The sequence below is a fragment of the Macaca fascicularis genome, chromosome 15, assembly GCF_037993035.2.
Source record: "Macaca fascicularis isolate 582-1 chromosome 15, T2T-MFA8v1.1".
Lineage (NCBI taxonomy): Eukaryota > Metazoa > Chordata > Mammalia > Primates > Cercopithecidae > Macaca > Macaca fascicularis.
This window is the reverse complement of record NC_088389.1, coordinates 2,059,275-2,076,665: the sequence shown is the minus strand read 5'-3', so window position 1 is coordinate 2,076,665 and position 17,391 is coordinate 2,059,275. Positions and strand designations below refer to the sequence as shown.

At 60.3% G+C, this 17,391-nt stretch overlaps 3 protein-coding genes across 3 annotated transcripts; 2 read left to right on the top strand and 1 right to left on the bottom strand.

The window, feature by feature from the left end:
• Positions 1–847: 847 nt before the first annotated feature.
• Positions 848–3,267, top strand: TUBB4B (tubulin beta 4B class IVb). Its single transcript, XM_045374072.2, has 4 exons — positions 848–975; positions 1,280–1,388; positions 1,470–1,580; positions 2,054–3,267. Exons 1-4 carry the CDS (start codon positions 919–921, stop codon positions 3,112–3,114), a joined length of 1,338 nt encoding a protein of 445 aa, XP_045230007.1. The 5' UTR covers positions 848–918; the 3' UTR covers positions 3,115–3,267.
• CIMIP2A (ciliary microtubule inner protein 2A) lies at positions 2,118–8,273 on the bottom strand. The gene is made up of 6 exons (XM_065529780.2): positions 8,019–8,273; positions 4,862–5,408; positions 4,647–4,773; positions 4,200–4,294; positions 3,730–3,847; positions 2,118–3,348 (listed from the first exon to the last, which is right to left on the bottom strand). The coding sequence occupies exons 1-6, from the start codon at positions 8,174–8,176 to the stop codon at positions 3,260–3,262; spliced, it is 1,134 nt and encodes a 377-aa protein (XP_065385852.1). The 5' UTR covers positions 8,177–8,273; the 3' UTR covers positions 2,118–3,259.
• Positions 8,274–13,678: 5,405 nt separating this feature from the next.
• Positions 13,679–16,298, top strand: STPG3 (sperm-tail PG-rich repeat containing 3). The gene is made up of 6 exons (XM_005580312.5): positions 13,679–14,052; positions 14,584–14,741; positions 14,846–14,980; positions 15,281–15,369; positions 15,483–15,786; positions 15,936–16,298. Exons 1-6 carry the CDS (start codon positions 13,943–13,945, stop codon positions 16,067–16,069), a joined length of 930 nt encoding a protein of 309 aa, XP_005580369.3. The 5' UTR covers positions 13,679–13,942; the 3' UTR covers positions 16,070–16,298.
• Positions 16,299–17,391: the final 1,093 nt, after the last annotated feature.

Here is a 17,391-nt window from a genome sequence, read left to right as displayed (position 1 = left end):
GGAGGCCTCGCCCCTCCGCTCCCCTCCCCTGTCCTCCGCCCAGGCCCTCGGGACGCGACGTCCCCCACGTGCTCCCCTCACCCGACAGCGAGGGCAGTGGGCCTGCGGGACCCCGGAGCAGGAAACTCCGCGGCCTCTGCGGCTCTGTGGTGCGCTCCCCTCCACCGCCGCAGCCCCCGAGCCCGTGTATCTTTCTGCTTTTAAGGCATCGCAGCCTCCTCGGCCTGGAGGCCCCGGGCTCGTTCCGTGCGGACCCCGCTCCTGAACCGGCCCAGCGCGCAGATGCCGTGTCCCGGCGCAGGACCGGCGACGGCGCAACTCTGGACGCGGAGCCGCCGCCGGGCCTGCCCTTCCCAGCTCCCGAAAGGACCTCCCGGGCTCAGAGCCAGGACTGCGCTTGCCCGAGGCCCGTCGGGCCCGCCCTTCCCCCGGCACCCGGCGCGCAGCTGCCAGCCGCCCGACCGGAAGCCCGCGCCAGCGCCCCACCCCGTTCGCGCGCCTCCCGCGACACTGCGGCGGTTACCAGGACGCTGACCCAGCGCAGCCAATAGCGCCAGCCTGGCGGCGTGCTCCCGGCAGCCAGCCAATGAGAGGGCAAATCAATCATTTGAAACACCCAATGGACGGAGCACTGCAGCGCCGGGGGTGGATTGTGATAGGGAGATAGGAGGCTGCGACTGACCAATAAAGATCAAACTGGCTTAAAAAGGCGGACCTTAGGCGGCTCGATGAACGAGGGCGAGGCCAATCAAACGAGGGAGCTTGCCAGCCTCGTTCTGGCAGCCCAATCCGAGGCTGGCGGAGGCGGGCGCGGAGGGTATATAAGCGTTAGCGGAGCGTCGGTTGTAGCACTTTGCGCGCCCGCTGCTTAGCTTCTGTTTCTGAACTTCCGCCCGCGTCCCAGCCGCCGCCGCCATCATGAGGGAAATCGTGCACCTGCAGGCCGGGCAGTGCGGCAACCAAATCGGCGCCAAGGTAAGTTGCCGGGCCGCTGGGGCCGGCGCGGGCCTGCCGGGCGGGGCGGGCGGGCAGCCGGGGAAGATGGCGGCAGCAGCGGCCGGGCGGCGTCCCCGCATTGCGGCCGCCGGGCCCCCTCCGCGGGGACTGGGCCGAGCCTGGCGACCGAAGCCCCCAGGAACCCGGGGGCCAAGGCGCGCAGGGCGGGGGAGGGGCGGGGAGGGCCGGGCTGCCGCACCCGTCCGGGGCGGGGCTGCCTCCCTGCGCACCGGCCGCGGTGACTCAGCCCCGACCCGCCCGGGCCCGCCCGCGTCCCTTGTAGTTCTGGGAGGTGATCAGCGATGAGCACGGCATCGACCCCACGGGCACCTACCACGGGGACAGCGACCTGCAGCTGGAGCGCATCAACGTGTACTACAACGAGGCCACCGGTGAGGCCCCGGCCCTTTCCCCGACCGCCCTCCGGGGACCCCGCGGCCCCTGCCCTGGCTGATGCCCTCCCGTCCCCGCAGGCGGCAAGTACGTGCCCCGCGCCGTGCTCGTGGATCTGGAGCCCGGCACCATGGACTCCGTGCGCTCGGGGCCCTTCGGGCAGATCTTCCGGCCGGACAACTTCGTCTTCGGTGAGCTGCGGCTGGGGGCTGGGCGGCGGCTCAAAGGTCAAGGGGCTGCTCCAAGGGCACCTCCGTGGGAACTGCGCAGCCCGGGCCCCTGGACTCTCTTCTTTGAACCGTTCAATCCCCTCTCCTAAATCGGCTTTGAGAGCAAGGTCCAGCTGTCTGCCGAGGCGAGGAGTCGCCACACACGTAATCTCCCTGCAGGGAGCTGAGCTGGGGGCAGTGGCTGTTGCTCTGTCCTTGGGAATTGGCAGTGGCCCCCCCCTCCCCGGGGAGGGGTTTGTTAAGCTCTCAGGTTTGGCTCTTGACTTAATCTGTAGCAGGGCAGGCTGCCGTCCTTTCACTTTGAGGGGTCTGTTTGGTCTACCTGCAGGGTGAATTCTGGGGTCAGCTCACACCATGTCACGAGGTCCTTTTCGCATGGTGGTGGTGACCAGTAGTGCTGTCTAGTTGGCTGATAAATGACTGTTTTCTCACAGGTCAGAGTGGTGCTGGGAACAACTGGGCCAAGGGGCACTACACAGAAGGCGCGGAGCTGGTGGACTCGGTGCTGGATGTTGTGAGGAAGGAGGCTGAGAGCTGTGACTGCCTGCAGGGATTCCAGCTGACCCACTCCCTGGGTGGGGGGACGGGGTCTGGGATGGGTACCCTCCTCATCAGCAAGATCCGGGAGGAGTACCCAGACAGGATCATGAACACGTTCAGTGTGGTGCCTTCGCCCAAGGTGTCAGACACAGTGGTGGAGCCCTACAACGCCACCCTCTCAGTCCACCAGCTCGTAGAAAACACAGACGAGACCTACTGCATTGATAACGAAGCTCTCTACGACATTTGCTTCAGAACCCTAAAGTTGACCACGCCCACCTATGGTGACCTGAACCACCTGGTGTCTGCTACCATGAGTGGGGTCACCACCTGCCTGCGCTTCCCGGGCCAGCTCAATGCTGACCTGCGGAAGCTGGCTGTGAACATGGTCCCATTCCCCCGCCTGCACTTCTTCATGCCCGGCTTTGCCCCGCTGACCAGCCGGGGCAGCCAGCAGTACCGGGCCCTGACCGTGCCCGAGCTCACCCAGCAGATGTTTGATGCCAAGAACATGATGGCTGCTTGTGACCCCCGCCATGGCCGCTACCTGACGGTTGCTGCCGTGTTCAGGGGCCGCATGTCCATGAAGGAGGTGGACGAGCAAATGCTTAATGTCCAAAACAAAAACAGCAGCTATTTTGTTGAGTGGATCCCCAACAATGTGAAAACAGCTGTCTGTGACATCCCGCCCCGGGGGCTAAAAATGTCCGCCACCTTCATCGGCAACAGCACGGCCATCCAGGAGCTGTTCAAGCGCATCTCCGAGCAGTTCACGGCCATGTTCCGGCGCAAGGCCTTCCTGCACTGGTACACGGGCGAGGGCATGGACGAGATGGAGTTCACCGAGGCTGAGAGCAACATGAACGACCTGGTGTCTGAGTACCAGCAGTACCAGGACGCCACGGCCGAGGAGGAGGGCGAGTTCGAGGAGGAGGCTGAGGAGGAGGTGGCCTAGAGCCTTCAGTCACCGGGGAAAGCAGAGAGGCAGTGCGAACTCTTTATTCCCTCCCAGCCTGTCCTGTGGCCTGTCCCGCTGTGTGTGCACTTCTGTTTTCCCTGTCCTCATCCCATGCTGTACAGACACCACCATTAAAGCATTTTCATAGTGTGCGGTTTCGCCTCGCCCATTCCTTCCAGTAGGCCCTCCGGGTGCTATTGCCGAATGTCAGTGCGTAGTTGTCTTGCATGGCTGCGGGGAGCCAGGCTGTAGGTGAGCTGGGCTTATGTACCCAGGGACCAGCATGGGCTGGACACCCAGGCTTCAGAGAAGTGTGCAGCTGCCCTGGGCCCTGGGGATCTGCTTGGTGGGGAACCTACTTCTTGAAGGCAGGCCTGTCCTGTTCTGGGTACCCAACCTTGGGGCCCATTGGCCTGTGTCTGGGACTTTAGCCCCCTTCCGAAAGGGGTAGGGAGGATGGCAGACAATCCTACCCCAACCAAGGTGGGACCCTGGTTGGTAACGGTGGTCAGACAGGTGGTCCTGAACCAGCAATGAAGGGTGGGCAGGTACAGCTGCCCCCCCCACGTTGGCCAGGGTGTGTCCGTGTGACCCTTCCCACCCTGTACTCACAGGGGATGAACCCCATGTAGAAGGGGATCAGGCCTTGGCTGCTGTAGATGTGGTTGCTGGGCCAGTGTGTTCCAGGCAGCTTCTCACCCAGGTCACAGTGGGGGTTTCTAAATAGGAACTGGGGAGACAGGCAGGTGCTGACAAGCTGCCTCCCCAGCAGGCAACCAGAGAGTAAACTCTCCCAGTGGGGGCCTGGCCGGAGGGCCGGCACTCTCCGTGGGGAAGCTGCTCGTGCTCCCAGCCTTCTGCATCCCCCTTCCCCCGACTCCCGAAACTTGAGTGCAGGGATCCAAGCAAGACTCAGGAGAGAGGGGTTAGGGTGGCACCTCCAGGGACAGGAGAGAGCCAGGCAGAGCCCCCTCAGGCTTCTCAGGAAACCTGGCCTTCAAGGCACTCTCCAGGGAAGCTACCAGGCAGGAGAGGAACTGTGTGTGTGAGCTGGGAGCAGGCCCTGGATGGCGCTCTCCTACCTGGCTCTTGTCGAACTCGTCCATGGCTTGCGTGACGCCGTCTCGGTAATTCACCCCCATTACCCAGGCGAACCGGGGAATGAAGCCAGCATAGCCTGGGGGTGGGCAGACGTGCGGGCTACCCCAGGCCCCCTTGGCCCTCCCCTGGGCACATCCACCTGCCCCCAGACGTGTCAGGGAAGCCAGGCAAGGCTCCCTTTCCTTCCCTGAACGTTGGTGACTGCCTGATGTGGCCAAATGGGAACAGGCAGGCAGGGCACTGCCTTGTCTTGGGAAAAGCTGGGCTCCTGAAAGCAGCTGGGAGGCAGAGAAGGTCCCCCCAGCCCGCTAGCCCATTCTGGAGCAGGAAAAGTGGGCCCCTGTGGCAGTCTCCTCAGGGGCTCTCACACTGCAAGAACCTTGTGGGGAGGAGAATCCTTGTCCAGCCCAACCCGTGCCCGCACCCACCTGAGATGGCCTTGCGTTGGATCAGGTTGGGGTGGTCCAGCTGCGGCAGCCGCTGGAACCTGCCCACGTCTAGTGTCTCCTGCTGGCGGGCGGGGGGTGGGTACTCATCCCTCCGGCAGTGGTACAGCTGGAGCGGGGAGGGGGTGAAGGTCATGGTGCGGCTCCCACCTGGGGCTGAGCAGAATGGGCTTGGCACTGGTGCATCCCCCGGCTACCTGGTGCTGCCTGGGGGCCTCGCAGACAGAAGTGGTGCTCTTCCAGGCATCTTCGCAGTATGCTGGGTGTCCCAAGTCTCTGGACTCCCTCTTCCTGCCTGGTGGGCACGGAGGGTGCGGGGGGTAGGGCATGACGTCTGCAGGTAGCAGAATCTGTCTGGCTATGTTCTCTACCCCTGGCGGCTCCTGGGCGTCCACCTCCAAGGGTGGGAGCTGGCCAAGGATCTCAAAGTTCTTATAGGGCTTCAGACCTGTACCAACAGGGCAGCCTGTGAGTGCCAGGACAGGCAGGCGGGCGCAGGAGGGTGCAGGGTCGGGGACTGGCGGCTCACTGGTGTAGTGGGGAATGTAAGGCTCCATCAGCTCTCGGCAGGGAACCCTCGGGGGCTTGGACTGGCTGAAGTCCTCAATGAACTTGGGCTTGGACATGGGGGACAGCACAGAGCAGGGGCTCTTCTGCACACTGGGGTCTGTGAGGAGCTGCCCCGTGGTACGCCCATAGGTGTTCCCCACCTGGTACCGCAGCTGTGGAAAGAAGCCGGCATAGCTGTGGAGGGAAGAGAAGGAGACAGGGCAGGTCTCAAGGGCAGCCCCAGCACTGGGCAGGGCCCCTTCAAGCCAGATGTGGATCCAGCCTGCCGGCCACTTAGCAGCAGCTTGGCCTGTGGCAGGTCGCCTGCCCTCTGCTCACCTGTAAATGGGGCTGCAGTGGCACTTGCCTTCCGGGGCTCTCGTAGCCTAAACGGGTGGCACACACCATGTGCTGGGAACACGTCAGCACCACAGTAGATGGCCGCCTGCCTTGTACCAGCCCCTCCAACCCCCTCCCACCCCTCATTCCAGCGACTCCGGGGTGCTCTGCCCTGGCAAGGCAAGTACAGGCACAGGATGTGTGGGCCAGGGCGTAGGCGAGGGACGGCCCTTGGACACACACTGGGCCCACCAGGAGGGTGTTGGGTGGGCTCAGCCTGCACCTGTGCCACTCCCAGAGGCCAGTAGCCTCCTGCACAGGACCAGGACTGGGAGGCAGGTGGCCTCCTGGGGCGTGGTGCAGGCGGTCACAGGTGGTTCAGCGCCTCAGGGTCTATGTGATTATTCAAGGAGTAAGAACTACCTTCCTTTTAAAAATTGCCAAAGGGCCGGGTGTGGTGGCTCACGCCTGCCTGTAATCCCAACACTTTGGAAGGCTGAGACTGGGGGATCATGAGGTCAGGAGATCTAGGCAATCCTGGCTAACACCATGAAACTCTGTCTCTACTAAAAATACAAAAATTAGTGGAGTGTGGTGGTGGGCGCCTGTAGTTCCAGCTACTCGGGAGGCTGAGGCAGGAGAATTGCTTGAACCCAGGAGGCAGAGGTTGCAGTGAGCTGAGATTCGGCCACTGCACTCCAGCCTGGGTGACAGAGCAAGACTCCGTCTCAAAAAAAAAAAAAATTAGCCTGGCGTGGTGGTGGGTGCCTGTAATCCCAGCTACTCAGGAGGCTGAGACAGGAGAATCGCTTGAACCCGGGAGGCGGAGGTTGCAGTGAGCCGAGATCGCACCACTGCACTCCAGCCTGGGCAATGACGAGACTTTGTTTCAAAATAAATAAATAAAAATAAAAATGGCCAAAATTAGCGCAGCCTTGTCAGTTTAAAAGCCGAGCAACCGGCCAGGCGCGGTGGCTCACGCCTGTAATCCCAGCAGTTTGGGAGGCCGAGACAGGTGGATCACGATCACGAGGTCAGGAGATGGAGACCATCCTGGCTAACACAGTGAAACCTCATCTCTACTAAAAATACAAAAAATTAGCCAGGCGTGGTGGCGGGTGCCTGTAGTCCCAGCTACTCGGGAGGCTGAGGCAGGAGAATGGTGTGAACCCGGGAGGCGGAGCTTGCAGTGAGCCCAGATTGCACTACTGCACTCCAGCCTGGGCAACAGAGCGAGACTCTGTCTCAATAAATAAATAAATAGCCGGGCGCAGTGGCTCAAGCCTGTAATCCCAGCACTTTGGGAGGCCGAGACGGGCGGATCATGAGGTCAGGAGATCAAGACCATCCTGGCTAACACAGTGAAACCCCGTCTCTACTAAAAAATACAAAACTAGCCGGGTAAGGTGGCAGGCGCCTGTCATCCCAGCTACTCGGGAGGCTGAGGCAGGAGAATGGCGTAAACCTGGGAGGCGGAGCTTGCAGTGAGCTGAGATCCGGCCACTGCACTCCAGCCTGGGGGACAGAGCGAGACTCCGTCTCAAAAAATAAATAAATAAATAAATAAATAAATAAATAAATAAAGCCAAGCAATGCTGAACCTCGGCTTCACCTGCCCCTTCCCCAGACGTAGCTGTTCAGAAGCAGGTGTGGTTTCTTCCCGGCCTTTCCCCTTTGCATGTAGCGTGTGTGTATGTAGCTGTGCACACACACGTTCCGTTCAGGGGTTACTTTTATTTTTTGTTCGGGGGGATATCTAGTGAGGCAGCCTGGCGTTCGCTCATCTTGTCTTTAAAGTTTGGAGTCCTGACCGGGCGCAGTGGCTCAAGCCTGTCATCTCAGCACTTTGGGAGGCCAAGGTGGGCAGATTACTTGAGGTCAGGAGTTCAAGACCAGCCTGATCAACATAAGGAAACCCTGTCCCTACTAAAAATACAAAATTAGCTGGGTCCGTGGTGGCAGGTGCCTGTAATCCCAGCTACTCGGGAAGCTGAGACAGGAGAATCGCTGGAACTCGGGAGGCAGAGGTTGGGGTGAGCCAAGATTGCAGCATTGCATTCCAACCTGGGCAACAAGAGTGAAACTCTGCCTCAAAAAATAAATAAATAAAATGAAGTGTGGAGTCCTCTCCGGAATGGGCGTCGGGCACTTACTAGCTGGCCTCTGCCGGATGCTTGGCTGCCCCAGTTTCTGCTCGACAGGTGTGCTGGCCACCTGGTGTGGTGTTCGCAGTTGTGCACCAGCGGGGAGGGTGAGGCCTGGGCCCCTGGCAGCCCCATCCCTGAGCTTCCCCTGTCCCAGGGCTCCCCAGCCCACAGACTGTAGTGCCCCATGGTGTGGCCCTCAGCTTCCTGGGGTCCAGCTCTGGGCCCCTCACAGCTGGCCTTCATGCCTCAGGCCCCAGCCATTCTTCCCCTCCTGCAGCCCTGGCCCCAGCCACCTCCAGAGTTCCCTCCCGGCTCTCACCCAGGGATATAGTGAGGCTCTGGCGTGAAGAGATCGTGTTTCTGAGTAGTTGTCATTTTGCTTTCACTCTGGCCTTGCTGGCTCCAGTCCCTCCGGCATCCAGCTCCCTTCCCTGAGGGCAGTCCCGTCACCGGGCAACCATTGTGAGGGACCAGCATTGTGGGCACCTCCTGGGCCAGGACACCTCACTAACCCTGTGAGGGCCCATACTGCACAGGTGAGACACTGAGGCCCAGACAGGTGCCAGGCTGAGGAGGAGTCGTGGCAAGACAGGGGGCCTGGGAGGAAGTCCCGTTAACTTCAGAGCTCAGAAAACAGACTGTCCCTCCAGAAAGGGCCTGGGCTCTTGCTGCCCCCAGGAGGCCACCAGCCCCAGTCTCAGGGTGAGGCTAAGGGAGTCCCCAGGCCCCCTCCTCTGACAGGAGGCCTTGCAGCTGCAGAGCCTCAGTTGGAGTCAGGGGCTTCCCGGCCCATAGGGCTGTGCGAACTCTCCCTCCAGCCCTTCATGTGGGGCAGGGCATTATGTTTACGTTTTAAGCAAATTCTGAATTTTGTTCTTTTTTTTGTACAGGAAGGACTTCCTAACCATAAAAATGAAGGAAGGCAGCCGGGTGCCATGGCTCACGCCAGTAATCCTAGCACTTTGGGAGGCTGAGGCGGGCAGATCACGAGGTCAGGAGTTCGAGACCAGCCTAACTGACATGGTCAAAGCCCGTCTCTACTAAAAATACAAAAATTAGCCGGGTGCTGTGGCGGGCGCCTGTAGTCCCAGCTACTCGGGAGGCTGAGGCAGGAGAATGGCGTGAACCCGGGAGGTGGAGGTTGCAGTGAGCTGAGATCGCGCCACTGCACTCCAGCCTGGGCCACAGAGCAAGACTCCGTTTCCAAAAAAAAAAAAAGAAAGGCTGGGCGCTGTGGCTCATGCCTATCATTGTGGTGCTTTGGGAGGCTAAGGCAGAATCAGGTGGGCAGATTGCTTGAGCCTAGGAGTTCAAGCCTGCTGGGCAACATGGGGAAACCCCACCTCTACAAAGAAGAAAGAAAAATTAGCCAGGCGTGGTGAACATGCCTGTGATCCCAGCTACTTGGGAGGCTGAGGTGGAAGGATGACCTGAGCCTGGGAGGTTGAGGCTGCAGAGAGCTGAGATCGCACCACTGCACTCCAGCCTGGGCGACAGAACCAGACCACTTCTTTTTTTTTTTTTTTGAGACGGAGTCTTGCTCTGTAGCCCGGTCTGGAATGCAGTGGCCGGATCTCAGCTCACTGCAAGCTCCGCCTCCCGGGTTTACGCCATTCTCCTGCTTCAGCCTCCCGAGTAGTTGGGACTACAGGCACCCGCCACCTCGCCCGGCTAGTTTTTTGTATTTTTAGTAGAGACGGGGTTTCACCGTGTTAGCCAGGATGGTCTCGATCTCCTGACCTCGTGATCCGCCCGTCTCGGCCTCCCAAAGTGCTGGGATTACAGGCTTGAGCCACCGCGCCCGGCCCTACCACTTCTTAACAAACAAAAAAAACAACCAAAAGGCAAACTGAAAAACTGGAAAAAAGTTTGCAACAAGTGTTATGAACAAATGTGGTATCTGTCAGGCCTCTGAGCCCAAGCCAAGCCATCGTGTCCCCTGTGACTTACACGTATAGGCCCAGATGGCCTGAAGTAACTGAAGAATCACAAAAGAAGTGCAAATGCCCTGCCTGGCCATAACTGATGACATTCCACCATAAAAGAAGTGAAAATGGGCTGGGCGTAGTGGCTCACGCCTGTAATCCCAGCACTTTGGGAGGCCGAGGTGGGCGGATCATGAGGTCAGGAGATCGAGACCATCCTGGCTAACACGGTGAAACCCCGTCTCTACTAAAAATACAAAAAAAATTAGCCGGGCATGGTGGCGGGTGCCTGTAGTCCCAGCTACTCAGGAGACTGAGGCAGGAGAATGGCGTGAACCTGGGAGGCGGAGCTTGCAGTGAGCCTAGCTCGCGCCACTGCACTCCAGCCTGGGCAACAGAGCGAGACTCCGTCTCAAAAAAAAAAAAAAAAAGAAGTGAAAATGGCTGGTCCTTGCTTCCTGGCTCATCCTGGCTCAAAAAGCTCCCCCACTGAGCACCTTGTGATCCCCACTCCCGCCCACCAGAGAACCCCCTTTGACTGTAATTTTCCTTTACCTACCCAAATCCTATAAAACGGCCCCACACTTATCTCCCTTCGCTGACTCTCTTTTCAGACTCAGCACGCCTGCACCCAGGTGATTAAAAAGCTTTATTGCTCACACAAAGCCTGTTTGGTGGTCTCTTCACATGGATGGGCATGACAGTATCAGCATTAAAAGCTCTCACAAAACAAAGATATAAACAACACCTCATGGAAAATGCAGACATGATATGAATTTTTTTTTTTTGTATTTTTAGTAGAGATGGGGTTTCACCGTGTTAGCCTCGAACTCCTGACCTCATGATCCGCTCGCCTCGGCCTCCCAAAGTGCTGGGATTATAGGCATGAGCCACCGTGCCCGGCCAATATGAACTTTTTAAGAAAAAAGACTGGGCCGGGCGCGGTGGCTCAAGCCTGTGATCCCAGCACTTTGGGAGGCCGAGACGGGCGGATCACGAGGTCAGGAGATCGAGACCATCCTGGCTAACACAATGAAACCCCGTCTCCACTAAAAATACAAAAAAATTAGCCGGGCGTGGTGGCGGCGCCTGTAGTCCCAGCTACTCGGGAGGCTGAGGCAGGAGAATGGCGGGAACCCGGGAGGCGGAGCTTGCAGTGAGCCGAGATCGCGCCACTGCACTCCAGCCTGGGCGACAGAGCGAGACTCCGCCTCAAAAAAAAAAAAAAAAAAAAAAGAAAAAAAAAAAAGAAAAAAGACTGGCCAGGCGCAGTGGCTTAAGTCTGTAATCCCAGCACTTTGGGAGGTGGAGGTGGGCGGATCACAAGTTCAGGAGATCGAGACCATCCTGGCTAACATGGTGAAACCCTGTCTGTACTAAAAAAAAAAAAAAAAAAAAAAAAATTAGCCGGGTGTGGCGGCGGCACCTGTAGTCCCAGCTACTCGGGAGGCTGAGGCAGGAGAATGGCGTGAACCCGGGAGGTGGAGCTTGCAGTGAGCCAAGATAGCACCACTGCACTGCAGCCTGGGCGACAGAGCGAGACTCTGTCTCAAAAAAAAAAAAAAAAGAAAAAAAGAAAAAAGACCACAGTCCGTTAAGTGTGCGGGCATCAAGTCGAACCATAATCACATACATGCTGATTGTGTGTTGAGAGCAGTTTCTGAGGCTTACTGCTGGCAGGCTCACGGTGAGAAGGACGTCTAATTCGGGTGGCACCTTCTGGAAAGCAATTTGGTACATACAGATCAAGTCCATACAAGACACTACAAACTTGGACCATTGCTTCCACTCCTAGGAAGTTGTCTGGCATTCTGGTAGACGCTGGTTCTCCTCCACCGCTCCTGGCTGGTAATTCCCACAGCCCTTGATAGGGCCTTGTGTTAGAATGTTGGGTGTACAAGGCCTGGGGGGGTGTGGGTGGGGGACTTTGACCTTCTCCTGCCCTCCTTTCGTCTGCCCCAACGCAGGATGCTAACATTCTTGCCTTTCCGATTGTGGGTCTTTTTTTTTTTTTTTTTTTTTTTTGAGATGGAGTCTGGCTCTGTCGCCCAGGCTGGAGTGCAGTGGCCAGATCTCAGCTCACTGCAAGCTCTGCCTCCCGGGTTCACGCCATTCTCCTGCCTCAGCCTCCCGAGTAGCTGGGACTACAGGCGCCCGCCACCTCGCCCGGCTAGTTTTTTGTATTTTTTTAGTAGAGACGAGGTTTCACCATGTTAGCCAGGATGGTCTCGATCTCCTGACCTCGTGATCCACCCGTCTCAGCCTCCCAATGTGCTGGGATTACAGGCTTGAGCCACCGCGCCCGGCCTGATTGTGGGTCTTAAGACCCTCCCAGGAGAGGTCTCACCCAAGCCCCAGGGACAGCAATGCTGACATCAGGAAGCTTCTGTAAAATGCCAAGATGACTGGGGCTCAGGGAGCTTCTGGACAGCAGAACAGCTGGAGGTTCCCAGAGGGCGGCGACCAGTGAGCGAGGGCATGGAAGCACCAGCCCATCCCCATGCCTCTCACTGGTATCCTTTGCAATCAATATCCTTTACAACAAACCAGTAAACATCAGCATTTCCCTGAGTTCTTTTTTTTTTTTTTTTTTTTGTTGAGACGGAGTCTTGCTCAGTCGCCCAGGCTGGAGTGCGGTGGCGCGATCTCGGCTCACTGCAAGCTCTGCCTCCTGGGTTCACGCCATTCTCCTGCCTCAGCCTCCTGAATAGCAGGGACTACAGGCGCCCGCCACCTCGCCCGGCTAATTTTTTTGTATTTTTAGTAGAGACGGGGTTTCACCAGGCTAGCCAGGATGGTCTCGATCTCCTGACCTCATGATCTGCCCGTCTTGGCCTCCCAAAGTGCTGGGATTACAGGCGTGAGCCACCGCGCCCGGCCTCCCTGAGTTCTATGAGTGGCTACACCAAATTAAACCCAAAGCGGGTGTCATAGGAACCCCAACTTGAAGCCAGTTGGTCAGAAGTTCCAGAGGCCCAGGCTTGCGACTGGTGTGTGTCTGGAGGCCCTGCCCCCGTCTGTGTCTGGAGGCCGTCTTGGGAGGGAGCTCTCACCCTGTGGGATCTGACACTGTCTCCAGGTAGATGGTGAAGGAAATGAATTAGAGGACACCCAGCTTGGTGTGTGGGGGAACAACCCCCCCAACATTTGAACAAAAGCCTCCTTCTGTGACGGCTGTGGTGGTGTGGGTGCAGAGCCGGACACCACGAGAGCATTTCCCCCACGCACCTTCCGAAGGAGAGGATGGATGTCCAGCAGCGCCATTCACAGCGGCAACGTTTATTACAGGACAGGGAGGACCTGGAGGGGCCTATCTGTCCAATGACAAGGGCTTCATGAGCAAAGTGCACTCTGTTCCACTGGCAGCCAGTCAACTCTGAACCTGGCGCGACCTGGACAGGGGCTCCGGAGCTCAGGGCGTGAACCCTTCGCCCAGATAAATCCTGTGCTTCCTCAAGCATGTGTCCATCTGTCTGCCTGGCAGGCCCAGTGCTGAAGGGCAGGCATCCAGAGAGGGCGGAGGAGGCCCGAGTTGGCCCTGTTCACAGGCCCCGCCCTGGTGGATTCTGGGCCAAGGTCAGGGCTGGGACCGGCTGGCGGTCAGCTCCAGAGGCCACACAGCGAGGGCCTTGGTGCCCACACGGGCTCTTGCTCACGCAGGCTGGCTGTTCCTTTGCAGAGCAGGCAGCCTGGCCATCAGTGACACCTTCTAGTCTCTGTGTCCCCAGGTGAGAGGCAGGCCCTCACACTCCAGTCCTGGCTGGGCCCCAGGGCCGGGCCTGCCTCTGGTGTCAGACCCATCTGATGTGGCTTTGCTTTTTCCCTAAGTGGGAACCCAGGTGGGGTGGCAGCTCCTCCTCTTCCTCCAGGGATCCTTCCTGGACCCCTCCCTCCTACCCCCAGGGAGTCCTGGCTGGCCAGACACAGCTGGGCATCTCCTAGGGCTTGGCGGATGCCCTGGGTCCTGTTCCCTCCACCCCCTCTGCTGAGGCCTCAGTCCTCCCAGAGGACCTGCTAGAGTGGACCCCAGACTTCCAGGAGACCCCAGGGTGCAGGAGAGGGGAGGAATGCTGGGAAAGTTAGGGGGAAAGGGAGAGGGCTGGGCCAGGAGTCACTGGGGCAGGCTGGGGGTCCTGGCCCAGGCAGACCCCGTGATCATCTAGTTAGTGGGGGAGGGGCCCGCCCGGCGTGGGGGCCCGGGGCCGCCCCTCCAGGGCCAGACAATGCATCTTCCCCAGGAGCCCCAGCAACAGAGGGGCCTACCAGTGAGGTCACAGAGCCTGGTGGTGCCCTCGGGGAAGAGAGCCAGGAGACTCTGATGATGAATTTTGACCAGAAGGCAGTGAAATTCCTGGCAAATTTTTACATCAATGGAGGCAAACACTGGACCCACGGCCACCTGAGGCAGACGCCACCAGAGCCCAGCCAGTAACTTGAGGGGGGCGGTGGGGCGGGAAGGGGCAGGCCGGCTGGGAGTGGCCAGGGTGCTGAGGGACAGCGGTGGGGGGAGGGCTGTGGGACAGGCCGGCTGGGAGCAGCCTGGGAGGTGAGGGACAGAGGGTAGGGGCAGGCTCCAGGGAGTAGCCGGCGGGGGGGTGCTGAGGGACAGTTAGGGAGACAGACTTTGGGGCAGGCGGCTCGGGGGCTGAGGGACAGAGTGGGGGAGCAGGTTGCTGGGCTGGTGGCTGGGAGCAGCCAGGGGGCTGAGGGACAGTGTGGGGGACAGGCTGTGGGACAGGCAGTTGGGAGTGGCCAGGGCTGAGGGACAGAGTGGGGGACAGGCTGTGGGACAGGCAGCTGGGAGTGGCCAGGGCTGAGGGACAGAGTGGGGGAGCAGGTTGCTGGGCTGGTGGCTGGGAGCAGCCAGGGGGCTGAGGGACAGTGTGGGGGACAGGCTGTGGGGCAGGCGGCTCAGAGTGGTGGGGACTGAGGGACAGTGGCTGCCGGTCTCCCTTGCAGGCCCAAGGCATCTGTGCTGTTGGTGGGCCTGGAGCCAGGGCTGGCCTGGGATGAGACACGGCTCCCAAAGATGAAGGAGGTCCCAGCTGGTCTCAGGTTACAGATGGGCACCCCTCAGGAGTCCCTGCCCACCTACACCCAGACCCTGAGAGAGCTGTGTGAGTGAGGGTCCCGGCCACCCCACCCCAACGCTGGTCTTTGGGGGTTGTGGGAGGGGCCTGCTGGAAGGAGCCCAGGCCCAGAGCTTGCTTCCTGTGGCCAGTGCTGGAGCAACGCCCCCCGATCACAGCTGACCTGGAAGTCCCCAGTCCCACCAGGTACCAGGTGCCCAGCCCGTCCATACGAGAGTCCTCCCCACACCCCCGCTACAGCATCGGCTGCAGGCACCGGGGCCGAGGTGCGTGTCCCCTCCCTGAGGCCCGACCACCGGGCCTGTCCTCCACCCTGGGAATGGGGGCCTCTGCCTCTGAGCTGAAACCGCCACGGCCTGAGGGCCCCTCCACCCTCCCGGTGTTCACTTCCAGGCTCAGCGCCTGTAAGGAGGCCTGGAGAGAGGAGGGCTAGGGCTGGGGCATGGGTGGGCGTTGTGAGGACAAGGGTTCAGAGGCCGGGGGTGGGAACTGGGAGCCAGGTTCGAGTGGGGGCTGCCACCTGGGTGGGGCTCCCAGCCTTCTCTCTCTCCACCCTCCACCTACAGAGGGCGGTGGCCGCAGGGCATGGCAGACTCTGTGGTTCCAGAGTGAAAGCCCCTTCACGCAGAAAGCCGACTTCGACCAAGAGCAAAAGGTGGGGGCTGGGCAGGCAGGGGGCTGGGAGTTCCAGCGGGGCCAAAGGGGAGCTGGCTGAGGATCCGTGGGGAGCGCCCTGCCCTGCAGCCCCCGTCTCCTGCCCCCTTGCAGTGGCCCTCACCAGCCCACTACCAGCTGTTCAGCCGGCCCGCCGGCCCCGCCTTCAGCTTCAGAGGCCGCCACTCCACCTCCAAGACACCTGAGGGCCACATCCGCCCAGGGCTGCCTGGAGCCAGGGGGCTGGGCCTCAGGATGCAGCCCCAGTCCCTGCTTCAGGCCTCTTTGCAGGCACCTGGCAAGAGACACCCTGGCCCCAACACCTACAATATCCTTCCTGGGAGCCGCCTGCAGAGGCCCCGTTCGCCGGCCTTCTCGATGAGCCGCTCCCCCGCGTTCACCTCCTGGCTCAGCACCTGTAAGGAGGCCTGGAGAGAGGAGGGCTAGGGCTGGGGCATGGGTGCGTGTTGTGAAGACAAGGGTTCAGGGGCCAAGGGTGGGAACCGGGAGCCAGGTTCAAGTGGGGGCTGCCACCTGGGTGGAGCTCTCAGCCTTCTCTTTTGGCAGCTCGAACCCCTGGCCCAGCTGCCTACTACGTGGAGGACTGCTACAACTCACGCTTCCCCTCAGTGCCTGGCGTGGTCATCCAGGGTGTGCGCAGACCCAAGCGCCACAACACAGGCCCCTTCTGTGCACTCTAGAGCCAGCTGGGCACAACCTGCTTGGCCCAGCCACCGAGTGGCCTCCCCCGGGGCTTTCTCAGGCCTCCCTTGGGACTCGGGGCCCCAGCCTGGCCTTCTGACCCTCTGGGCACCCCCGATGCACCCTTCCGGCTGGTCAATCCTTCTATGGGCTGTAGACAAGGCTGGCCCAGCCTGGATCCCTCATCTGGCCACCTCCCTGTTATACAGAGACGCTGTTGGCTCTCTTGAGCTCTGTGGTGTGCAGTTGTGTCCTTCACCTGGGGGCGGTCCTGGGTCATTTCCAGCTTTCCCTGTTGAGGGATCTCCATTCGGCTGCCCCTGAAGGGTGCTCTCTTCTCTAGGGCGGCAGCCTGCGACTCACCCTGAGCTCCAGCCTGGAGCGAGATGGGAGGTGGGCTCTGTGGGACACCCCCACCCAGCCGTGCCACTTAGGGGCCTGGTCCAGTTGCTGTCCACCTGAGGGTCAGCCGCTTGCCAAGCCAGGGAACTTGGAAGGAGGTACCAAATGCCCTGAGCCGCCACCTCCAGGTGGGGTCGGCCTGGCCAGGTCTCAGGAAGGGCCCAGGGACCCCGCTCACCAGGGCCCAACCCCACTTCCCCTGGGCCTTGAGCTGAAGACGCAGCTGGGCTTAGTCACCTGTGCCCTGAAAACTCTGGCCCAGGGCCCTGCAGACTCCTGTGGCACTGCCAGCAGACTCCCAGGGCCTTCACCTGCCGGGTCCCTGTACTGCCCCTGCCTGCAGCTTCACCTGGCTGGGGCCTCCCTTGTCACCACTGGCCTGCCCTCCTACCCAGGGTTGGGCCCCAAGGCTGCCACCTTGCAGGAGGCTTAACTGCAGTGCCATCACCTGTACCTCCCCAAGTCCTTCCCAGACCCAGGACCCAGACCAGGCCCAGAGCTCAACCCCTTCAAAAAGGCTCTGGGCAGCTGCTCCTGTGGCCTCAGCACCATCCCCTTTGGCAGAGAGGAATCCAAGGCCCTAGGGCTGTGTGTGTGCTGTGTCCCTTGCCCTCCTCTGCCACTGAACCAGCTGGGGGTTGGATCAAGGCACTGGTACCTTCGCCCTTGGGGTGACCAACTTGGCCAGCAGCAAGAGAGCCGTGGTAGCCCTGGCCTTGGGAGGTTGGCCCCGCTTGTGGGAACAGGAGCTCTGCTCATGGCTGCACCACCAGGCACCCCTGGTGAGACACAAAGCTAGGAGTGGGAGCGGCAGGAAGGATGCAACGATCTCCTCCAGCTGGGCTGAGGAGGGAGGGCTTCCTGGAGGAGGTGGAGGAAGGAGCCTTTAAGGAAGAGCAAGAGTTTGTTGGGCAGCGGG

Excerpts from the sequence above, each read along its gene's own strand:
- TUBB4B (XM_045374072.2), top strand. The coding sequence starts at position 919 with ATGAGGGAAATCGTGCACCTGCAGGCCGGGCAGTGCGGCAACCAAATC. Across the intron at positions 1,389-1,469 it reads GTACTACAACGAGGCCACCG|GCGGCAAGTACGTGCCCCGC; the intron begins GTGAGGCCCCGG and ends CCGTCCCCGCAG. Across the intron at positions 1,581-2,053 it reads GCCGGACAACTTCGTCTTCG|GTCAGAGTGGTGCTGGGAAC; the intron begins GTGAGCTGCGGC and ends GTTTTCTCACAG.
- CIMIP2A (XM_065529780.2), bottom strand. The coding sequence starts at position 8,176 with ATGCTGGTCCCTCACAATGGTTGCCCGGTGACGGGACTGCCCTCAGGG. Across the intron at positions 4,295-4,646 it reads CCAACGCAAGGCCATCTCAG|GCTATGCTGGCTTCATTCCC; the intron begins GTGGGTGCGGGC and ends GCCCACCCCCAG. Across the intron at positions 3,848-4,199 it reads ACGAGTTCGACAAGAGCCAG|TTCCTATTTAGAAACCCCCA; the intron begins GTAGGAGAGCGC and ends CTGTCTCCCCAG.
- STPG3 (XM_005580312.5), top strand. The coding sequence starts at position 13,943 with ATGATGAATTTTGACCAGAAGGCAGTGAAATTCCTGGCAAATTTTTAC. Across the intron at positions 14,053-14,583 it reads ACGCCACCAGAGCCCAGCCA|GCCCAAGGCATCTGTGCTGT; the intron begins GTAACTTGAGGG and ends TCTCCCTTGCAG. Across the intron at positions 14,742-14,845 it reads CCAGACCCTGAGAGAGCTGT|TGCTGGAGCAACGCCCCCCG; the intron begins GTGAGTGAGGGT and ends TCCTGTGGCCAG.